Genomic DNA, 19,079 nt, shown 5'->3' on the forward strand with positions numbered 1-19,079 from the left:
CCGTCGCAAACGTTAGACCCCCAAAGGTTTATCTTCATTCCTGAAAGGTCACATCCTTGTTTCCAAGCACGTGGATGTTGCGTCACCTTGAGATCTGTAGATAGTTACATATAGGTCTGAGGTAGATGTTGACCCACGGAAGCAGCGCTGCCGGCACACTACATCCGCTGTGGCATGCTTCCACGGCCCTACGATGTGAATCGGGAGATCTCAAGTGTCTTATACATGTGCATAATTACAATCAATGGGCAGGTTTGAGGTCAATATTCGAAGATGCTCAAGGTCATTAATAATTAACTTTGGGGTCAGTCTGAACACAAATTGAGGTTCTTGGTTGAGCACTAGGGCGGAAACCGCTCGACATGCATAATACATTTTAGCACTTGTCAAGAATCAACCCCGAGAAAATCAAATGGCCCGGAGCCCGGCATATTGCTATGCAGATTTCTCCAAATCACATCAACGGCACTGCAGAGCCTCTTAATGACCGAGTCAATAAACCCCGAGGCCTTTGTGACCCGGGATATCAGCCGACGGGGATAGATCGGGAGATGCAAAGTAAGTTTCAAACAGAGATACATGCAAAAACGGTGTAATTTTGCGCATGATAAAAGTATTTTTGGTCAAAGACTTTTCGGGACACTCCCGGGTGTGGATCCCGGCAAACGCCCCGCAGGAACCATATACTCCAGACTATCACGCCTCATCTGCAGCCTATTTAACAGAGATCTCCGGTACAATTGTGCAAAGAAAAAGCTGACAATCTTCTCCACTTTACCTTGATGGACAAATTCGACGTTATTATTTGCGGTAGTGGCTCCGCTGGTCTTTGCGCCGCAACCTGGCTCGCCCGTTATGGCATCCGATGCAAGATTCTCGAGCGCCGGGATGGTCCCATGAAGATGGGACAGGCAGATGGAGTGCAGTGTCGAACCGTTGAGATCTTTGAGAGCTTTGGTGTTGGCGAGGAGCTATTGCGCGAGGCCTATCATGTTCTTGAAGTGAACTTTTGGGCAGATGATGGGTCGGGTATTAAGCGCACTGGTCGGACGGCTGATACGCAGCCTGGATTGTCCCATCAGCCGCACGTTATTCTGAATCAGGCCCGCATCAATGGGCTGCTTATTGAGCTGATGCAGAAGTACAATGATCAGCAGATTGATTATGGGTATAATGTTACTGATGTCAAGGTGGATGGCACATCTGCGGACTCTGATACTCATCCTGTCACCGTGACCGCGGAACGGGACGGGAAGTTAGAGAAGTTTGCGGCAAAATATGTCTTGGTCAGTACTTTGGCTTTCTTGGGGTCGTGATCATCTTTAACAGCATATAGGCATGCGATGGTGCACACAGCGTTGTTCGTAAGGCTCTGGGATATAAGATGGTTGGAGATAGCAGTGATGCAGTCTGGGGTGTGATGGATATGGTCCCTCGCACAAATTTCCCTGATTTCCGCAAGAAGTCCGCCATTCGCTCCAAAGACGGGAATATCTTGATCATCCCCCGAGAGGGCGAGAATAACAACTTGACGCGATTCTACACCGAACTCCCCGCGGGGACAAACCCGAAGGACGTGACTCTGGAAAAACTGCAGCATCAGGCACAGAAGATCTTACATCCGTATCAGATTGAGTTTGTCGAGATGGTGTGGTGGTCTGCATACTCGATCGGCCAGCGCCATGCCGATTTCTTCCATAAGGACCATCGAGTCTTCTTGGCTGGTGATGCTTGCCATACCCACTCTCCTAAAGCTGGCCAGGGTATGAATGTCAGTCTCCAAGATGGATACAATATCGGATGGAAGCTTGGTGAAGTCTTAGCGGGACTAGCTAGCCCTTCTTTGCTCGAGACATATGTCCTGGAGCGGGAAAAGACCGCCATCGATTTGATCAACTTTGATCGCTACTTTGCCAAGCTATTCTCCTCCGGAGCCAATACATCTGCAGAATTCCAGGAGGGGTTCATCCAAGCAGGAAAATATACCGCTGGTCTCACGGCCAAGTATGATGCATCTCCCATTACTAGTGCCCTGGAGTCCACAGAGCTTGCATCGAATGTTGTGGTTGGCATGCGCCTACCCAGTGCACAAGTGGTGCGGCTCTGTGATTCAAAGCCCCTCCAACTCATGAAGACGCTTAAATCAGATGGCCGGTGGCGTGTTATGGCCTTTGTCGGTGATCTTACAGTTTCGGAGAACCGGACCAAGTTGAACGCAGTGAGTCTGCCCGATTACCTTGGAGATGATTGAATTGTTCTGACATCTTCTAGCTCGGAGAATACCTGTCGTCACGCGACAGCCCAGTCCGAATGTTTACACCAAAATCCCAGGACGTGGATAGTCTGATCGAGACCATCGTGATTGGCCATGGAAAGCGACATGATATCGAACTGGAGCACATACCCGAATGCTTCTACCCAGTGACTGGTAAAAATCAGACAAAGGGTAAATTCCCAAGGTTTCATTGTAAACGAGTTCGCACTTGCTAATAATTTCCGAAGATCTGCACAAAATATACTACGATGATGAAAGTTACAACAGCGGCCACGGGCGTGCATATGAATTCCTCGGCATCAGCCCGAAAGAAGGGGCCCTTATTATTGTTCGACCTGATCAATGTAAGTCTTTGTAGACCCGAATATCTTCTGCAATTACTGATCTTCTCGTGCAGATGTCTCCGCCGTAATCAGTCTCGATCAGTACCGAAAAATTGGCAAATTCTTTGGGGGATTTCTCAAACCGCAAACGTAGGTAGGTTGCCCCCAAGGCGCAAAGAATGTGACAGTCAGCTATATCGTAACAAGGCAAGCCGAGAGCTCTCTGACAGTTGGCTTCCCGAATATATTGTGAATAATACTATATAGACTGTACAGTAAATAATCATAAAACAAATCCAAAAGAAGGTTCCAGTTGCCTGTCGGGTTTGGTACGAGACCGGAGCGGGAAGCACGTCAGTGGCTGCGAGTCATACGGTGCGCATCTTTTGCGCTTTGTCGAGATATCCCGACAAATGACCAGTAAACTGTTGATTATATAGGTGATGGGAGGAACAAATACTTCATCGCATTCAACGAGCTGAAGGGAATATTGGGGGGATAAATATAACATCATTGTAAGATAGGGTCATGGCTCCACCAAATCAATGACGTGATGTCACACGGCAAAGCTTCCAAGGTTTCCTTGGTATAAAAGGACCCCCCCTCGCTTGACCTGAACCATTATATTCGGTCACGATCGCCAGAACTTTGCAACTACTACCTTTTGCTCCCCAAATACCTTGATTCATTACATTAATATGTCTTACGCCGACGCAGCTGCCAAGGGTCCCAAGCAGGCCCCCGAGGATGTAAGTACTACCGCATGTGACATCAATGCAGAGAAATTCGAGCTAACCAGACACACAGGCGTGAGTCGCAAATAAAAGGACACCGTGATAGATGGTACGACTTGCTGACATATATCCAGTCGCGCTCCCAACGTGGGTGGCGTGTACCACGACGAGTCTGAGAGCACTGCCTCCCTCATCGACGTTGACTCTCCGCACGTGAACACCGTCGACCCCGATTACGTCAACCAGGATGTCAAGACAACTACACAGGCTGAGCGGATAGAGCGTGAGGCTGCCGAGGCCGAGGAGCGCAAGGCTCGTGAGGCCAGTGAGAAAAAGGCCAAGGCCCGCAAGGCGAAGAGTAGCGGTCTGTTCGCCAACTCCGACAACCCCGTGTACATCACCAACGCCGTTCTCGGTGCTCTGGTCGGTGCTGGTCTGGGCTTCGGTGCCTACCACAAGCATGCCCAGGGCAAGCTTTCGTGGGAGTTGGTCGGTCTTGTTTCTGGTGCCGTGGGCGCTTTCGGTGTCGTGGACTACTTTGCCAGCAAGTAAGTATCTTATAACACTTGAAAAATTGGAGAATAACATGTGCTTCAATGTATTCGTGTGATCGCTGTACTTGCACGTTGCTAACTTGTCGTCTAGGTGGTTCCTGCAGAACAAGTACCCTGCCAAATAGATGTTCTCGTCGGTGCTTCCTAAACCTCATCCTGGCTTGAGTTCTGTTTTTAATATACCATCCCTGCTTTTCTGAGACCTTGCATTCTGTACTCTTTGGCGAGAAGACGGAGTCGGATCATCGGGCTTGTACTAGTAGCCTTAACGATACCATTTTGACGCGAATGCGGTGTGAATCAATTCGTCATCTTTAAAATTCCATCAGCGACTACTCTTTTGCATAGTAAATGAGACTAAATTGAGTAGATTTATCGTTAGCAGCGGCGCTTATAAAGGAAGGACCTACCAGCGCGATGATAAAGCTATGTCCGAAGGCGGTCAGCAGCCAAAACACACATGTGGCCTCGCGCGAAGCGTGGGCTCAATTCAACCTTGGATCGCTTTGCTCTCTCAACCTGGAGGTACCTAGGTGGATCAAACTCCCGGTACCTTCATGCACTGACATATCTGTCGATTCTCTGTCTTCTTAGTATACTTTGAGATATCGAACCATTACGTGGAAGCTACCGCCCACACCATGGTATGTTAATCGACCCATACGATACAAGATGGTTATTGATGTAAATAGAATTCCCTCTTCAACTCTGCCTTGAAGCAGTCATCTGCTATTCGTCGGGATCTGGACACGTTTGCGCAGTCTCCCGCGACCTCCTCGCCCGCGCTCCAAGGTGCGCCCCGAGATCTATGCGATGTTGAATACTAGCTGACCTTGTCGTCCATAGGCCAAATTGCTGCATCATTAGCCTCCCTTTCACGAACCATCGACGATTACTCGGCTCTTTCAAAGAAGGAGCTGATTCCGGAGAAGCAGGAGAAGGCCTTTGATCGGGTTAAGAGCTTCCGCAATGAGATGGGAGGTTATCGAACACAATTCGACCGTCTGCGTAAGGAGCGAGAGGACGCAGTAAGTTCAATCCTGGCCGGACTGGAGCTTGTTTTACCACAAGCTTCACCACAAGCTTCTTGGCTGACCTGACTTCCCAGCAATCGTCCACCAACCGCAGTGAGCTTCTAGGCCGTCGACCGCACCACGCCGCTACTCCCGAGAACCCTTACGCGCAATCAAACCTCCCCCAGGCCTCTTCTTCCTTTGCGCCATCCTCCGGACTGAGCTTTGGTGGTGGACCCGCCGACCACACTCGTGAAAGCCATGCGCTGCGTGAACAATCTTTCTTCTCCAACACCAACACCCAATTGGACGACTTTTTGGATCGGGGACGAGCAGTGCTCGCGGATCTGGGCCAACAACGAGAAGTATTGAAGGGTACTCAGCGTCGTCTTTATAGTGTTGCCAATACACTGGGTGTGAGCGGAGATACCATTCGCATGGTTGAGCGTCGCGCTCGACAGGATAAATGGATTTTCTGGGGCGGCGTGGTGATCTTCATCCTCTTCTGTTGGTTGGTGCTGCACTTCTTGCGGTGATCATGGACTTGTATACTTTCTTACTCTATGACGCTCTGTATGGTGGATATTTTTTATTTCCTGGATTAGTTTGGCTTTCCATCAGCGACGGCGTTTTGATTTGGGGTATAACAACAATGCAAGTGTTTTATTCTTCCAAGAGACTGTGTCACATGTCAAGTAAGAAGCCAGTAAAAGAGCTTAAAAGCATCCCAATTCCACCCGAATTGTCCAATTGTTTGCGATTCTGCCCGAGCGTTGGGGATCGGCCGAGCACCGGGACATCGGAAGCGTAGAGTGGAGACAGCTCACCGGGCCCCCAATCTCTTTTCCCCTTCCCATTCTCTCCCTTCTTCTTCCTCCATCCAACATCATCTGGGACCAGTAGACATAATGTTTGCCGCTCGCTCTACCTTCAACCTTTTCCAGAAGCGCGCCTTCTCCGCTTCGGCCAGCCAGGTACATGACGATGAATTGGGTTTTATTTACGCGCGCTAACCCTTCTACCCTAGGCCTCCAAGGTCGCCGTTCTCGGTGCCGCCGGTGGTATTGGCCAGCCTCTGTCCCTGCTGCTCAAGCTCAACCCCCGTGTTTCTGAGCTTGCCCTCTACGATATCCGTGGTGGACCCGGTATGTTGTATGGTATCATTAGCTCAGCAATCCCTTTCTAACATGTTTTCAACCAGGTGTCGCCGCTGATCTGAGCCACATCAACACCAACAGCACCGTCACTGGCTACAACCCCGATGCTGCTGGCCTCAAGGAGTGCCTCGAGGGCTCCGAGATCATCCTCATCCCCGCCGGTGTTCCCCGCAAGCCCGGTATGACCCGTGATGACCTCTTCAATACCAACGCCTCCATCGTCCGCGACCTCGCCAAGGCCGCCGCTGAGGCTGCCCCCAACGCCAAGGTCCTGGTCATTGCCAACCCTGTACGTGCTCGAAAGATCTGATAACCGATTGATGAGCTATACCTAATGTCTTACGCAGGTCAACTCCACCGTCCCCATCGTCGCTGAGGTTTACAAGAAGGCTGGTGTCTACAACGCCAAGCGCCTGTTCGGTGTCACCACCCTGGATGTTGTCCGCGCCTCGCGCTTCATCTCCCAGGTCCAGAAGACCGACCCCTCCGTGGAGAAGGTTCCCGTTGTCGGTGGCCACTCCGGTGTGACCATCGTTCCCCTGCTGTCGCAGTCTGGCCACCCCTCCATCGCTGGTGAGGCCCGCGACGCCCTTGTCAACCGCATCCAGTTCGGCGGTGACGAGGTTGTCAAGGCCAAGGACGGTGCCGGCTCCGCCACCCTCTCCATGGCCATGGCCGGTGCTCGCTTCGCTGAGTCCCTCCTCAAGGCTGCCCAGGGCGAGAAGAACGTCATTGAGCCTACCTTCGTTGACTCTCCCCTTTACAAGGACCAGGGCATTGACTTCTTCGCTTCCCGCGTTGAGCTCGGCCCCGAGGGTGTTGAGAAGATCCACCCCGTTGGCCCCGTCAACGAGTATGAGCAGGGTCTCCTTGAGGCCTGCCTTGCTGACCTGAAGAAGAACATCCAGAAGGGTGTTGACTTCGTCAAGGCCAACCCTTAAAAAAGTCGCTGTATACCATCAACCCCTGTTTCCCAGTTCTCTGCTTTTCCAGAGCGTCTGGCCTTGTATTCTTAGATCGATATAATTGACTTAATGTATATCGGTCTAATCCGTGAATTTCTTCCTGTAAACCATTGCTTTTCTACAGTCCTGGTTCATAGGTAGTGCTGTTTGATCCTTGGCATTCATTAGGAGTAGATAGCTACATGCATAAAGCCCGAAAGAAAAGCAAGATTCCCCATTCTTGATGCCTTTCACTCCTCGGCTATGTAAATCATCAATCGCAATCAGAAGCTCCTTAAATCTAAACCCCACACCCGAGTAAAATCATAAACTGAGTATTAAGTGTAACTGCGCATCACGTCCAGGTAACCCGTTCCACCACGAAGGTCCTGATCGAACGTCTCCGCCACGTCTAGAACTCGCTTGATATGATCCATAGACAATGGGGTCTTCTCGTTGACCGCGAGTGCCTGCGCAGTACGAACCGAATTTTTGATCTATGAGCCTGTTAGTTTCTGGAACAAATATTTGTCTACATTGGTGCGCAGTTGAGAAGGATACGAAGCCAGGGAACGGGATAGAGCTCTTACCTGTCGACCATTGAGCGTGTGCCGTGCTAGCACATCGTAATCGTTCTCCGAGAATTCAGCCGTTTGAACACCCTCGATACCGCGTACTCGTTCAAGGAACATCTTCCAGATGCTGCGTTTCGCCTTCGGTGCCAGATCACCATATCGCAGTGCGACGTGGATACGCGACTGGAAGGCGTCGTCGAAGGTTTCGACGCGGTTCGTAGTTAGGAAGAGGATACCCTGAAAGTACTCTAGAAGACGGAGGAAAATACTGACGAGGGCATTGCGGTGGATATCGTGGATGGTCCGCTTCTCTAGGAAGATGTCTGCTTCGTCAAGAAGAAGGACCGCACCCCATGAGTGAGCAATGTCAAGGATCTTGTTCAGCTCTGCTTCCAATGAACGTGAGTCGGTCCCTAGTTCTCCTGCGCTGACCATGTACAGTGGACGCCGGAGTAGCTCGGCGATGCCTTCGGCTGTCAGGGTCTTGCCTGTTCCGGGTGGCCCATGCAATACGGCAACCAGACCCTTGCCCTTGCCCTGTATTACGTCGTCGATATTCTGGGCTGCGTGGAAGGTGTGCGATTCGACGAGGGCCTTGACTATGGACTTCTGATTTGCTGGGAGAACCAATGAGTCGAACGCATCTTTGTCCCAGTCGATATCGCTGATGCCCGAGATGGTGAACTCAAGCCACATCTTCTCTGTGAAGGCGAAGCCTAGTACGACGGGGCTAGCGATGAGCAGCTCCTCCTCGGTGAACTCACGACCCACAACACCTGCACTGCCTTCAATTCGATCCATATTCTCTTTCTGAATCTCCAACCCGTTCTCGTCGACTTCCACCTCCACGACGCGAGGAGTACCATCCTCACCTTCGACTACCTTGTACACCGTCCGTGGAGTATCGGACATACCTCCTTGCTCAGATTCAGAGTCTGAGCCCCCGCAGCAGCAACCCTCGCTATCACCCTCATCCATGTCACTCAATTCTGCATCCGACAACTCGAGCAGGTCCGGATCCTTAGGCCGGACCGTGCTGATGGGGTAGTTAGGATTGATTCGACGGTGGATGGCTGGATCAATCATCACTCGGCTTTCAATGTTGACCTTGCCCACGGAATGACGCTTCTTCTTATAAAACGCCATTCCCTTGTGGAAGCGGTAGTTCATACCGCGCAGTGCTACGAAGCGCTTGCCGCGCTCGACGAGACGGGCTCGCAGTCCATCGGCATCACGGTGGTACTGAAGTGGGAAACAGGCGAGGCTGGTGATCTTGCGTGCGCCCTTGAATGACTCCACCTCAGCGGCCATGCTGCCGAATCCGAAGTCCTTTCCGTCATATTCCAGGTATCGACCTTCGATGCTGTACCACTGGCCTTTCATGAAAGAGGATTCCTTGATGGCGTACTCGATTTTGAAGGCTCGGGGCTCATCGGTGTTGCCGTATGTTGGAGTGTATGCAATTGTGTTAGGCTTGAAGAGGGCCCATAGCAGGTCGAAAGTGATGGTGTTTGCCTCCAGAAGAGGGTAGAGTGTCTTTTTGATATTCGCATAGTCGGTGTCGAGGTACTTGATCAGTACCTTTAGGTGGGCCGCTTTGGAAGCTGCTGCTTTGCGCGCTTTTCGTTTCTTTTCGTTGCGCGATTGTTGCTTGAGGTTTTTCATGTACTGTCTTGATTCCTCCAGATATAAAAACAGCATGTTTGGGTCGACTACTGCTGGTTCTTCGACGAGACTGACACCCTTAACGCCATCCATCACCTTGGCCAGCGCCTCACGAAGGGGCTTGCTCTTGATATCCACTACTACATCAAGGAATTTGTTCTCCCAATTGAACTTGCGGCGCACCGTGAAGATGTACTGGTCCCACTCGTCCGCATCAGGGTCATCCACCGTCTCGGTCAGCTTGTATTTGTGGATCGTGCTATCCCACACTAGAGGTGGTGATCTGTTAGTAGGGTCCAGCTAACAGATTACAGAATATGGGTCTCGGGACGACTTACATTGATCTACACGCTTGAAAGCCACTTTGGAGGCTGGCTTCTTCTTCTTCGACCGCTTCTCCCGCCGAGTTTCAGATGGAGAATCAGTGGCGCCTAGATCATCACTAGTCTGATCCCGCAGTCGCTTATGACGCTTCTTCACGGTAAGCTTAGAAACCAGCTTTCGCAACAGTTTCTCATCCAACGACGAATCCGATTCATAAGAATCCGACTCGGCATCCGAATCGCTCGAGGTGTCCGAAATCGCATCAGCGGCTACCGACTTGCGACCTCGTTGCTTGCGTTTCTTCCACTTTCTCTTATCCTTCAGCGCTCGCTTGGCCTGAGCCTTGGCTCGCGTCCGATTTTTCTTCCGTCGCTCCGGCTCCGAGTCACTGGCGATTGAGTCCGTGACTGAAGTGTCGGTGTCGGTGTCACCAGTGGAAATGGAGGAATCCGAGTCTGATGATTCGTCCACATCTCGCTTCTTGGTTTTTCTTTTCTTTTTCTTCATGCCGTCCATCTTGTCGTGCTTCTTGCATCCTGTGCCAGTCTTGGGCGACGTTTCCAGGACTGGGGAGGCAGCGGTATCTTTGACCGCTACTTCGGGGGCGGGCGGCGGCGAGCCATTTACAATTTTGATGTTTTCAGCGGATGGGTCAATCTCGTGCTTGATTTCTGCGGCGTTGGAGATGAGTTCAGCCATGGTGGAGCTTGAAGCTTGACCAAAAGTGGGGAAATGAACTGCGGAGTCTAGTGCAGGTTGGGGTCCGGGGCTGGATTTTGGATTGGAGAGCTCTGATTGTTTCCCACCACAAGGATGAGAATGAGAATGAAGTGAGAAGCCGGGGAGATTAAAGAGGATCGAGAAACAGAGAACAGAAAACAAGAAAGCGTGGGGTGAGACGGAGGGTTTTAGTCTGGCCGGGATCACCAGGAGAGCAACGACGAGGCCAAAAGCCAATCATGAGCTCCCACGAATGTGACTGCGTTGGCTTAGAGGTGGTCAACTGGGACAGGCCACCATGCGTTGGCATTTGACAAGCGGCTCTGTCTTGTTTGTTCGGTCACACAGGTCGGGTTGATCCTTGTGCCCAAAGATGGGAGTATGGAGTAGAGATGCTTCTACCTCAGACGCCTTTTATACAGAAACCCAGAGTGTGTTCGTGAAGCTGAGGTTGTGGTGTATCCCAGCGCCAAGATATTGAATGTGAATGCATTGCTGCCTCAAGCTATAATGCATAGACTAAAACCACAAGCGCTTACCAAGCCACACCATTCCCCAAGATTCCATGAAGAGTCAAGACCATGCGATGGGTAACCATTCTCCTGGTTTCTTGAAACAAGAGACCAATGGAAATCATCCAGACGATAAAGAGGACCAGATGATGGTTTGGGTGGATTTCAAACCGAGCTGAGCTCCAAGCTCAAGGTGGATCCCATCATTGCTCCACTAAGAACAGGGCAAGGGATCTATTGGACCACACCGCCTATTGTCACAGTGAGGCTGTTCCCATGTCCTTGGATTTGCTTATTGGTTCCGCCTCAGATGACACGTTATGGACCATTCTGGAACTAGCATTCTCACTCCAATCATGTTTTCTATTGCGATCCAGCTATACACATCATGGGCTTTGCAGCTTCCACCTTCCACCCGGAACGCTCGCCGTACCGTCCACAAGTCTGATCCGCTGCCCAGTCTTAGAAATCAAAGTCCCCTCCACTCCAGGGAGTTGAACAACTCCTGCAGTAGAGGACGGAGTACTAAATGAAAACTGACTGTACCCCCCACCAGACGATCGCTGAAACGCCACAGAGAAAACACCACGAGCCGTAGCCAAACCTGCATCAATAGTAGTCAGATTCCCTGGTTGAGGCGCTATAATCCAGGATTTACCCGCCGGTCCGGTCAGCCGGATCCCTGCGGCGTACGCCGTGAGCGCATATGTTGGACCGGTAGACCAGCCATGGGCATGTGAGATCCGCGCATCATCGGTGTAAGGCGCGTAATGAATGGATCCATCTGTGGAGTACCCTTCGATAAAGGTAGATTGAGTCATCTTGGAGTCCAGAAGCATGTACCCCCATTGGAGGCGGAGGAGATCTAGTGCTGCGTTGGGTTGTTTGGCGATGTAGTGGGCTTGGAGCTCGAAGCCGCCTATGAATGGGGAGATCGTAGCGCCGGCCTCGGGGGCCGGAGCCCCATAGGATCCCCAACGGGCCTTAAGAGCGGCGGAGATAGTCTTGCGTTGTGTCTCTGATTGGGTGATATTGGCTTTGATGGCCCAGGTGTTTCCATCCTGGGGGTGGAGAGTCGTTGTCTGGTTGTCTCGGTACATTCCTGCTGAGGAGTCCCACAGGAGTTTGTTCGCGGCGGATTTGACTCCTGCTGCGACGTTTGCCCAATGGGGGATGACTGAGGTCTTATTCAACTCTTTTGCGAGATCTTGGGCATCGTTCAGAACGAAATAGAGGATGGAGTTGGCTTCGATGTTCTGATTCTGTTAGTTATGCTCAATGATCAAGGGATCGACCTTACATGGCCTCCCATTCCGTATCGCAGCCAATCTGCAGTCATTGTTACATTGGCCAGACCGGTGCTGTCAACCGACTCCAATGCCCACTTCACTCCGAGAACGTATTGATCCCAATAGCTTAATGCCCACGACTTGTCTCCCGAGAAGCGATACAAGAAAGACATGCCAATAAGGTTGTGCAGGTGATAGGTGTAGCTCTCGCCAAAATTAAATGGTGTACCAGCATACGGTAGTCGACCATCAGCCTGCTGCAAGATGAACAACGACTCCAATCCCATCCGAATACTGTACAGATCACCAGTGCTGACAGCGATGCTCTCAAGGGAGATAGCCATATCCCCTGGCCAGACGAGCCGATCGCGCTTCGCTCCATCGGTGATGGTACTAGTTCCGTTGGTGATAGTGTAGTTGTTGTACCAAGCGTTCATCTCCGGCAGAACAATATCTTCGTTCTGCGACGTGATCGAGTCGCCGGCCGTTGGCTCAATAGTACATAGCTGGTTCGTATATGCGCCGGCATACCAGATCTTGTTAATCAGCTCATCGTCGGAGTGAAACCAGCCCGTATATCTTCGGAGGTTTTGGTCCGGTGCGGAAGTGAGATTCACGTGGAGAGCCGCTAGAGCAACGGTAGCAGTGGTGTTACTCGCGACTGTGAGATACCGGAAGGCACCTCGTTGGAATTCGATGGCTGGTGTGTATGTTCCTGCGCCCTTGCCGACATTGAACCACAATGGTGTGTCGAATCCAGAGTTACCCGTCGCATCGCTATACTCGTTACTGATCCAGAGACTTGATTCTGTGAATGTGACAGACAAGAATGCCGATGATGACGAGACGGAGTTAACAACAAGGGATACTAGGCCCGCGACGTTTTTGCCAAAGTCCAATGTTACAGATGAAACGCCATTAAAGGTGGCTCCACTGCCAGATGCTTGTGTTAGGGAGTTTGCATTTGTCACGGACCCATTGACTTGGTAGACCGATGCTGGGGTTAGGTCTCGCGAGCTCGGAGCTAGAATATACTCCTCGTATGGCACACGCGATGCGGCCACTACCAACGGTAGTAGTAGTAGAAGAATGGGCTTCAACATCGAGAAAAAAAAAGGTTCAAGAAATTGTCGATGAGCTGATGAGTTCAGTGTCTAGGATCAGTCTCCCTTTTGTAATCAGCCAGTTGTGTTCCATGTTTCTTGTTCGCTTAAGGAGGCCAAGGCATTTCGCAGGTTGGATGACAATTTCAGGGTCTCGGGATATTTCCAACCCGGAAATGCGGAGTATGAGATATTTAATATGCGATTCTCCGCAATTCAGGAAGACTTGACTGGTGGTTTGTCGGTTGATCAACACTCCGATCTGACGAATGTGGGGTTTGGTCAGTTTCCCCCACATTGTGTAGCCATGTCCCGTACCTGATGATGGGGATATAGCCGAAGTCAGGCCGAGATGGACGATCTTGACTAATGTCACACTGCTAAGTTACACTGTCCTTGCAACACACGTCATTAGGTAGCTTTAGGTATACGGTTTGTGCTGGATGTATACATTTCCTTTCCTAGCCACTGCAGCTTTTCATAAGGGGTCATGGCTCTTCGCAAACCCGTGTGCTCGGTCACCTAGACATGAGGGATATAATTAGCGCACTTGATCAAAGCATCGGGAATGTAAGAGAAGGCAATAAAGCGTACCGAGAGTGTTCAAACCCCCATGGTGTAGGGTACTATGTGCCTTGGATGTCAGCGGTCGTAGCGGTGTAGGACCTTGGGCTTCGGCCTGTGGCGATGATAGGCCGCCAGTTCGGTCAAAGTTGACCTCGAAAAGCTGAAGAAGGTATTTCGCCAATTGCGTATAGATGACTCCGACATCATTATCGTTCTTGTCCTCCTTCATGACCCTACTAGAACATGCGGCGATGGCGTCCTGCGAGAGGTTGTCAAGGCTAACGCTGTCAATGAGGTCCATTATAGTCTACGGACCTAGACCGAGTGGGTTGCTATGGTGAGTGAGTGAGCTGGTGTAGAGACGCGACGGCCTATTTCTATTGAGTCTTGGGAGCCTCAGGTCTCAACAAAACATCAATTTGTCGAATTTCTAGCGGACAAAGAGGGTTTCATCCATGGGACACAGACTTCTTGATTCTGTTGAGATGAGATCCAATTCTTACTGACTATGCTTGAAGACGACTGCACATCCAAAGCCAATCATGAGAGTTTTGTGGGGTCGGATATCAAAGCCTTACTTGTCAGGCTTCAATAGAATTGGAACTTTCCCATAGTTTAGGAGTGGCATTAAATCACCGATCTCGACTTCCACGCGACTCTTAATCCGTCACGGCTACCTGAAAATGCCCTTGGTTCAGTACTCGGATTCTGAGTCCGAGTCAGACGAAGCGGATGTCTTGACACCCTCAGCCAAAAGGCCCTGTCACAAACAACCGACATCGGACAAGACATCGTCAAGTCTCCCTCCACTCCCAGCAACATTCCATGATCTATATGCTTCGGCTACGCGGGTTAGCACTCAAGACGATCCAAGCCTTCATGGGGGTCGAAAGCGAGTAATTCCTCATGTCGAAGGAAATTGGCCAACTCACCTCTACCTTGAATGTAAGTGTACGCGCCCATTTAGTCTGACAGAGCACTAATCCCGCTAGTGTATCCATCAAAGGAGGAGCTGGTACTTCTTGGAAATTTGATACCTCAGTCCTCAACTTCACAGCCAGGGGTTCAAAGTCTCCTACACAGCGATCTTGGCGCGCAGCTGCCCCTCCATATCAGCCTATCCCGACCAGTTGTCCTTCGCACCGAACAGCGCAGCTCTTTTGAAATATCCTTAAAGAAAGAAATAGAGGAATCCCAAATAGCACCGTAAGTTTAAGCTTCACCTTCCAGGAGGTGCCGACATGATAGCTAACTCCGACTAGATTTGCATTGAAACCTAATGGACTGAAGTGGGTGTCCAACTATGAGCGGACACGCTGGTTCCTTGTACTACGAGTTGGGAAGCCTGGACCTGACAGTTTGAATGGTCTATTACGCCTCTCGAATCGTGTACTGGCTCGATTTGGCCAGCCGCCTCTCTATGCATCGCATGGCAATCAACATAATCAAGACTTCTCCGACTATTTTCACATTTCACTTGCATGGGCACTGAAAGAGCCTTGTCAGGAAGAGAAGGATCGTGTTGCAGCGACTGACTTGAAACCACTTCAGGATCTTTGGGTCCGGTTTGATAGCGTCAAGGTTAAAATTGGGAATCATGTCGCGAGCATACCTCTACCAACAAACAATTGAATCACTGTGATATGAATCCAACTTCGAACGGACTACTGCACCATAATACAAGTTATTCAAAATCAACTTGAATGTCAAGACCATCTACGAATTTTGGATTGTTGAGCTGGAGCCAAACGTTACGTAACTTTTCAGTCGCGCCCGCGTCGCGCTAAAACCTCCCTTTACAATCTCCTTGGAAAACGACGATGCAGATCCCAACAGTCACCTTGGTAAGATCCCACCTCCCCGCTCTGATCCACTGTCTTGACTTGATGCTAAAAGATGGTTTTTGTTACAGGAAGATCTCCAAGCCTTTCAAGCGCAGCACTTCCCAGGACATGAAACTCTCGGCGCGCCTGCAAACGAACCCGAATATGACGAGGACGCTGGCGGCGATGAAGACCTGGGCTATTACCCCGATGGGGTAAAACGGACTCTCACCGATGATCAGATCCGAATATTCAGACACAGCGAGATCCACTCGTTGCTACGCGCAAGGCAACTCGAACAAGACGATGCCGAATACGAGGCTCGTCAAGAGTTGTCAGCGAAGGATCATCAGGCGGTCGCGGAGAAGTCCCAAGAGGACGGATTGGCCTCCAAAGCTATTAAGAGCAATGAACACACGAACAAGGAGGCGAACGTCCCTGCTGCCAAGAAGTCCAAAAGATCAGCTGAGCACGACTTGAATAGCACCATGTCCGACCCCCTCAACTACGAGAAGCTCCCAGGATCATCTGGACAAAGACAACAATCACGGAATCAGCACCCATACCCTGGGCGGAGGATCATTTCCTATGATGACTGAATAGCCAGATAGCAGCACCTTTACAGGTGCCTCTAACGGACAATATGAATTGGTCTAGAGCTCTTGGTGGAACGGCGATGGAAGGTGAACGCCCAACGGACTTTTATCTCGTGTGGTGAGTTGAATCTATTTGCTTGCCTTCACCTGCCTAGCATGACGAAACAATCATCCTTAGTCGGAAATGCCATACCATTCACGAATGTGTAAGGCTTTGACGACTATAATCTTCTCTCTGAAAGGCACTTCTGAACCACTTTTGAGTCTTGCACCGCTGTAACTGGTATCACTTACTAATTGTGACTAGCCTTGAAGATCATTTTCCAGCAACAAAACGTGGTCATAGCACTAAGACCATTGAGACGCTGGGTCCAGGGCTTATGCTAGTCAGCTTACTATGCACGAGCCTTCTTTCTACGTTGAAGTCATTTTCCCCAACCCACTCGCGAAAGCAACCAGGTGCTATGAGTAGCCGCCGCATCCGCGAGCTTCTCCAGAACAAATCAGTTCACCTAGGTCAAGCGACTCGGGCTTCGAATCCCTATCGATGGCGTGTGCCGGACGGGTCCCGAAAAAGAAGATTAATGACTTGGACCAATGTAGAAAGGCTAACATTCATCGGTGCCAGTAAAAGAACTTGATGCGGTTCAATTGATCCTAGATCTCATTCGTGATGCCCTACATGCATTCGCCTTGCTGATAATTTAATTGAGAAGGTCGGTGCTGAAGATCCTGACTGGTCCAGAAATCAATAAACTGCCTTAGCCAATGCTCGCATTTATGGGTAGACGCAATACAAATATTCCCGCATATGCTGGACAGGGGAATACGGAAAGGCTTCTTAAACAGAGGCGAATAAAAAGCCGTTTTATCCGAAATCAAAGTTATTTTCCATTTCTCTGCATAATTTCCCTGCCAAACTAGTTCATCGCGGTCCACGTCATTGTGTCTTCGTTCACGTCCTCCACCTTGCCCTCCAGCCCTGTTTGCTCTCGAAACGTGCATCACCAACCCGCCCTACATGCACCTCCCCGATATGAGCATTGGGTCGAACATACAACTTCCACTGCAACACATGGAGTCCTCAGAACATTCCATTGCGGTGCTCATGCACATATTCATATCATCGTTGACGACTTCTGCATGACAGAGGTCCCGGCTGCACCGCGATCCTCCAGCGAGATCGCAGCAAACTCCATTAGACACACATTCCGCAGAAGACGAGCAGAGAGTATCGAGTGCTCGCTTCGGCATACATTTCATCTGCCCATTCATGTTAGTGCAGTATCCCTCGCGGCATTGATTGTCCTCGGTGCACTCGGAGCCCATTGTAAGGAAGCGGCCCATTTGGCAGGTCATGTCGTTGTTCTCGGAGCAGAAGAGATGGCCGCCGAGGTTGAGGTGACATTCACGATTGGAACTGCACTTATCACCGACACATTGGGACATGTGCATAGTGGAGACATGGCCATTGTTGTTCGAAACCTCGGTTGAGACGTCGACCATCTCGCACTTGACGCTCTCTACCATTCCACCGAGGTAGGTGGTCTGCATTGTGTTGCCATGGGAGCGATCGAACAATCTGTAGTGCGAACGGTCGAATTCCACCATCATGTCTTGACAGTTTGAGTCACTTTTTCTGTTAATATGTGCCCATGCAGATGGGAATCATCTATCACATACCTGTACATGGTGCACATGGCCTTCTTGCCTGCCGTAGATGCACAGGGAATATAAATGGACCCAACATTATGGTATCTAGCAAGGTCAGTCAACTGAGGGGCAGATTATTTGGCAGACTAACAGATCATCCGTGCTCTTAAGCATTTGGCACTCTCCATTCATTGGCATCGCCATCTGGGAACTCCAGGCACCGTATCTCTGACTTGTGAACAAGTGCGGCATGGAAGTGGCTCGGTCGAGTGCTTGCGTATCAGACGTGCTCTCGAACATATTTGCAGCCACTCTCGCAAAGGCCGACAAGGGAAGAGAAAGAAACATAATTTTCATGGCCATGTTGAGAGTGTTGTTGAGCTACTTGTAAACTGGATGAAGGGTGAATGAGAATCTGGTTAGAGAAAGAGGCCGCAATTTATAACAATTAGCCACAGGGCTTCGAGGTCATCAACGCCTTCATTTTGAATGCTCCTCTCGAACTTGTCTCCAATATTGGCATAAAATAACGAACGGGGATGCAAGGAACAGTTTGTCACACGACAGTCTCCCCGCACCGAAGAATCCGGGGCATAACCAATGGCCTCCGGCGTCGTTGAACGTATCCAATGCAATCCAAAGAGGCCGAGACCCAGAGTTCTAGTGAGTGTCTTAGAACTGAATCCTTGAATTTCAAATATAACCCAGACAGCAGTCTTTTCTCAACGGGTTCAGCACTCCGCCTACTTCAACCTTGGAATGATATGCTCAATTAAAACCTGGGACAGACGGAGGCCTTGGAGTAACTACTGGGTCAGCCCCAGTTAAGACAAACTCTACTTCACACTAACTATTTTGATGTCGGCTTACTGTTCTGTTCATGGGACCGTCTCGGAATCGCTAATTCGCGGGAACATGTAATAATGTCGCCTCCAGTGATAGCTTGATGCGCAACTTACAGGCTATTTTGAGGTTGCGGTGTTTGGTAGCACAGTGCTGAGACTTGAACTCGTACGCATGGAGAGCCATGAACGTGTTCGGCAACTGACACTCGTAAATATACATGAATGTGTCGCACCACCTGGTGAGACCGAACCTGTAATTTGAACAACGCTGCGTTTGCTTTAATCATCCACCATGTACGCTCTGTATGCTCGTGGGTAGCGATCTTGTTACTACACGTAGCGCATCTGTAATTGCATCCTCGTTCGGGTTTACACCCTATCATGCCATTTAGCCTGGAAAACCGACT

The 19,079-nt window shown here is 50.3% G+C and overlaps 9 protein-coding genes across 9 annotated transcripts; 5 read left to right on the forward strand and 4 right to left on the reverse strand.

The window, feature by feature from the left end:
• Nucleotides 1-782: 782 nt before the first annotated feature.
• Nucleotides 783-2,752, forward strand: N7484_005402 (putative phenol 2-monooxygenase; the record flags this gene model as incomplete). The annotated part of the gene is made up of 5 exons (XM_057115821.1): nucleotides 783-1,286; nucleotides 1,337-2,218; nucleotides 2,272-2,446; nucleotides 2,503-2,619; nucleotides 2,673-2,752. 5 exons carry the CDS (start codon nucleotides 783-785, stop codon nucleotides 2,750-2,752), a joined length of 1,758 nt encoding a protein of 585 aa, XP_056971704.1.
• Nucleotides 2,753-3,296: 544 nt separating this feature from the next.
• Nucleotides 3,297-4,011, forward strand: N7484_005403 (uncharacterized protein; the record flags this gene model as incomplete). Its single annotated transcript, XM_057115822.1, has 4 exons — nucleotides 3,297-3,351; nucleotides 3,398-3,407; nucleotides 3,467-3,880; nucleotides 3,978-4,011. 4 exons carry the CDS (start codon nucleotides 3,297-3,299, stop codon nucleotides 4,009-4,011), a joined length of 513 nt encoding a protein of 170 aa, XP_056971705.1.
• A 516-nt stretch (nucleotides 4,012-4,527) lies between these two features.
• Nucleotides 4,528-5,435, forward strand: N7484_005404 (golgi SNAP receptor complex member 2 family protein; the record flags this gene model as incomplete). The annotated part of the gene is made up of 4 exons (XM_057115823.1): nucleotides 4,528-4,530; nucleotides 4,579-4,678; nucleotides 4,733-4,914; nucleotides 4,995-5,435. 4 exons carry the CDS (start codon nucleotides 4,528-4,530, stop codon nucleotides 5,433-5,435), a joined length of 726 nt encoding a protein of 241 aa, XP_056971706.1.
• Nucleotides 5,436-5,807: 372 nt separating this feature from the next.
• Nucleotides 5,808-6,997, forward strand: N7484_005405 (malate dehydrogenase; the record flags this gene model as incomplete). Its single annotated transcript, XM_057115824.1, has 4 exons — nucleotides 5,808-5,873; nucleotides 5,927-6,044; nucleotides 6,101-6,345; nucleotides 6,404-6,997. The coding sequence occupies 4 exons, from the start codon at nucleotides 5,808-5,810 to the stop codon at nucleotides 6,995-6,997; spliced, it is 1,023 nt and encodes a 340-aa protein (XP_056971707.1).
• Nucleotides 6,998-7,338: 341 nt separating this feature from the next.
• On the reverse strand, nucleotides 7,339-10,263 carry N7484_005406 (ATP-binding protein; the record flags this gene model as incomplete). Its single annotated transcript, XM_057115825.1, has 3 exons — nucleotides 7,339-7,497; nucleotides 7,591-9,509; nucleotides 9,579-10,263. 3 exons carry the CDS (start codon nucleotides 10,261-10,263, stop codon nucleotides 7,339-7,341), a joined length of 2,763 nt encoding a protein of 920 aa, XP_056971708.1.
• Nucleotides 10,264-11,182: 919 nt separating this feature from the next.
• N7484_005407 (putative alpha-L-rhamnosidase A) lies at nucleotides 11,183-13,188 on the reverse strand (the record flags this gene model as incomplete). The annotated part of the gene is made up of 2 exons (XM_057115826.1): nucleotides 11,183-12,058; nucleotides 12,097-13,188. The coding sequence occupies 2 exons, from the start codon at nucleotides 13,186-13,188 to the stop codon at nucleotides 11,183-11,185; spliced, it is 1,968 nt and encodes a 655-aa protein (XP_056971709.1).
• Nucleotides 13,189-13,666: 478 nt separating this feature from the next.
• N7484_005408 (uncharacterized protein) lies at nucleotides 13,667-14,056 on the reverse strand (the record flags this gene model as incomplete). Its single annotated transcript, XM_057115827.1, has 2 exons — nucleotides 13,667-13,710; nucleotides 13,783-14,056. The coding sequence occupies 2 exons, from the start codon at nucleotides 14,054-14,056 to the stop codon at nucleotides 13,667-13,669; spliced, it is 318 nt and encodes a 105-aa protein (XP_056971710.1).
• A 382-nt stretch (nucleotides 14,057-14,438) lies between these two features.
• Nucleotides 14,439-16,177, forward strand: N7484_005409 (uncharacterized protein; the record flags this gene model as incomplete). Its single annotated transcript, XM_057115828.1, has 5 exons — nucleotides 14,439-14,700; nucleotides 14,748-14,961; nucleotides 15,018-15,320; nucleotides 15,523-15,599; nucleotides 15,672-16,177. 5 exons carry the CDS (start codon nucleotides 14,439-14,441, stop codon nucleotides 16,175-16,177), a joined length of 1,362 nt encoding a protein of 453 aa, XP_056971711.1.
• Nucleotides 16,178-17,094: 917 nt separating this feature from the next.
• On the reverse strand, nucleotides 17,095-18,190 carry N7484_005410 (uncharacterized protein; the record flags this gene model as incomplete). Its single annotated transcript, XM_057115829.1, has 4 exons — nucleotides 17,095-17,156; nucleotides 17,233-17,807; nucleotides 17,858-17,932; nucleotides 17,979-18,190. 4 exons carry the CDS (start codon nucleotides 18,188-18,190, stop codon nucleotides 17,095-17,097), a joined length of 924 nt encoding a protein of 307 aa, XP_056971712.1.
• Between the last annotated feature and the right edge of the window lie 889 nt (nucleotides 18,191-19,079).

This window comes from Penicillium longicatenatum, assembly GCF_028827895.1.
Source record: "Penicillium longicatenatum strain IBT 33135 chromosome Unknown contig_3_segment0_segment0, whole genome shotgun sequence".
In the NCBI taxonomy this organism is placed as follows: Eukaryota; Fungi; Ascomycota; class Eurotiomycetes; order Eurotiales; family Aspergillaceae; genus Penicillium; species Penicillium longicatenatum.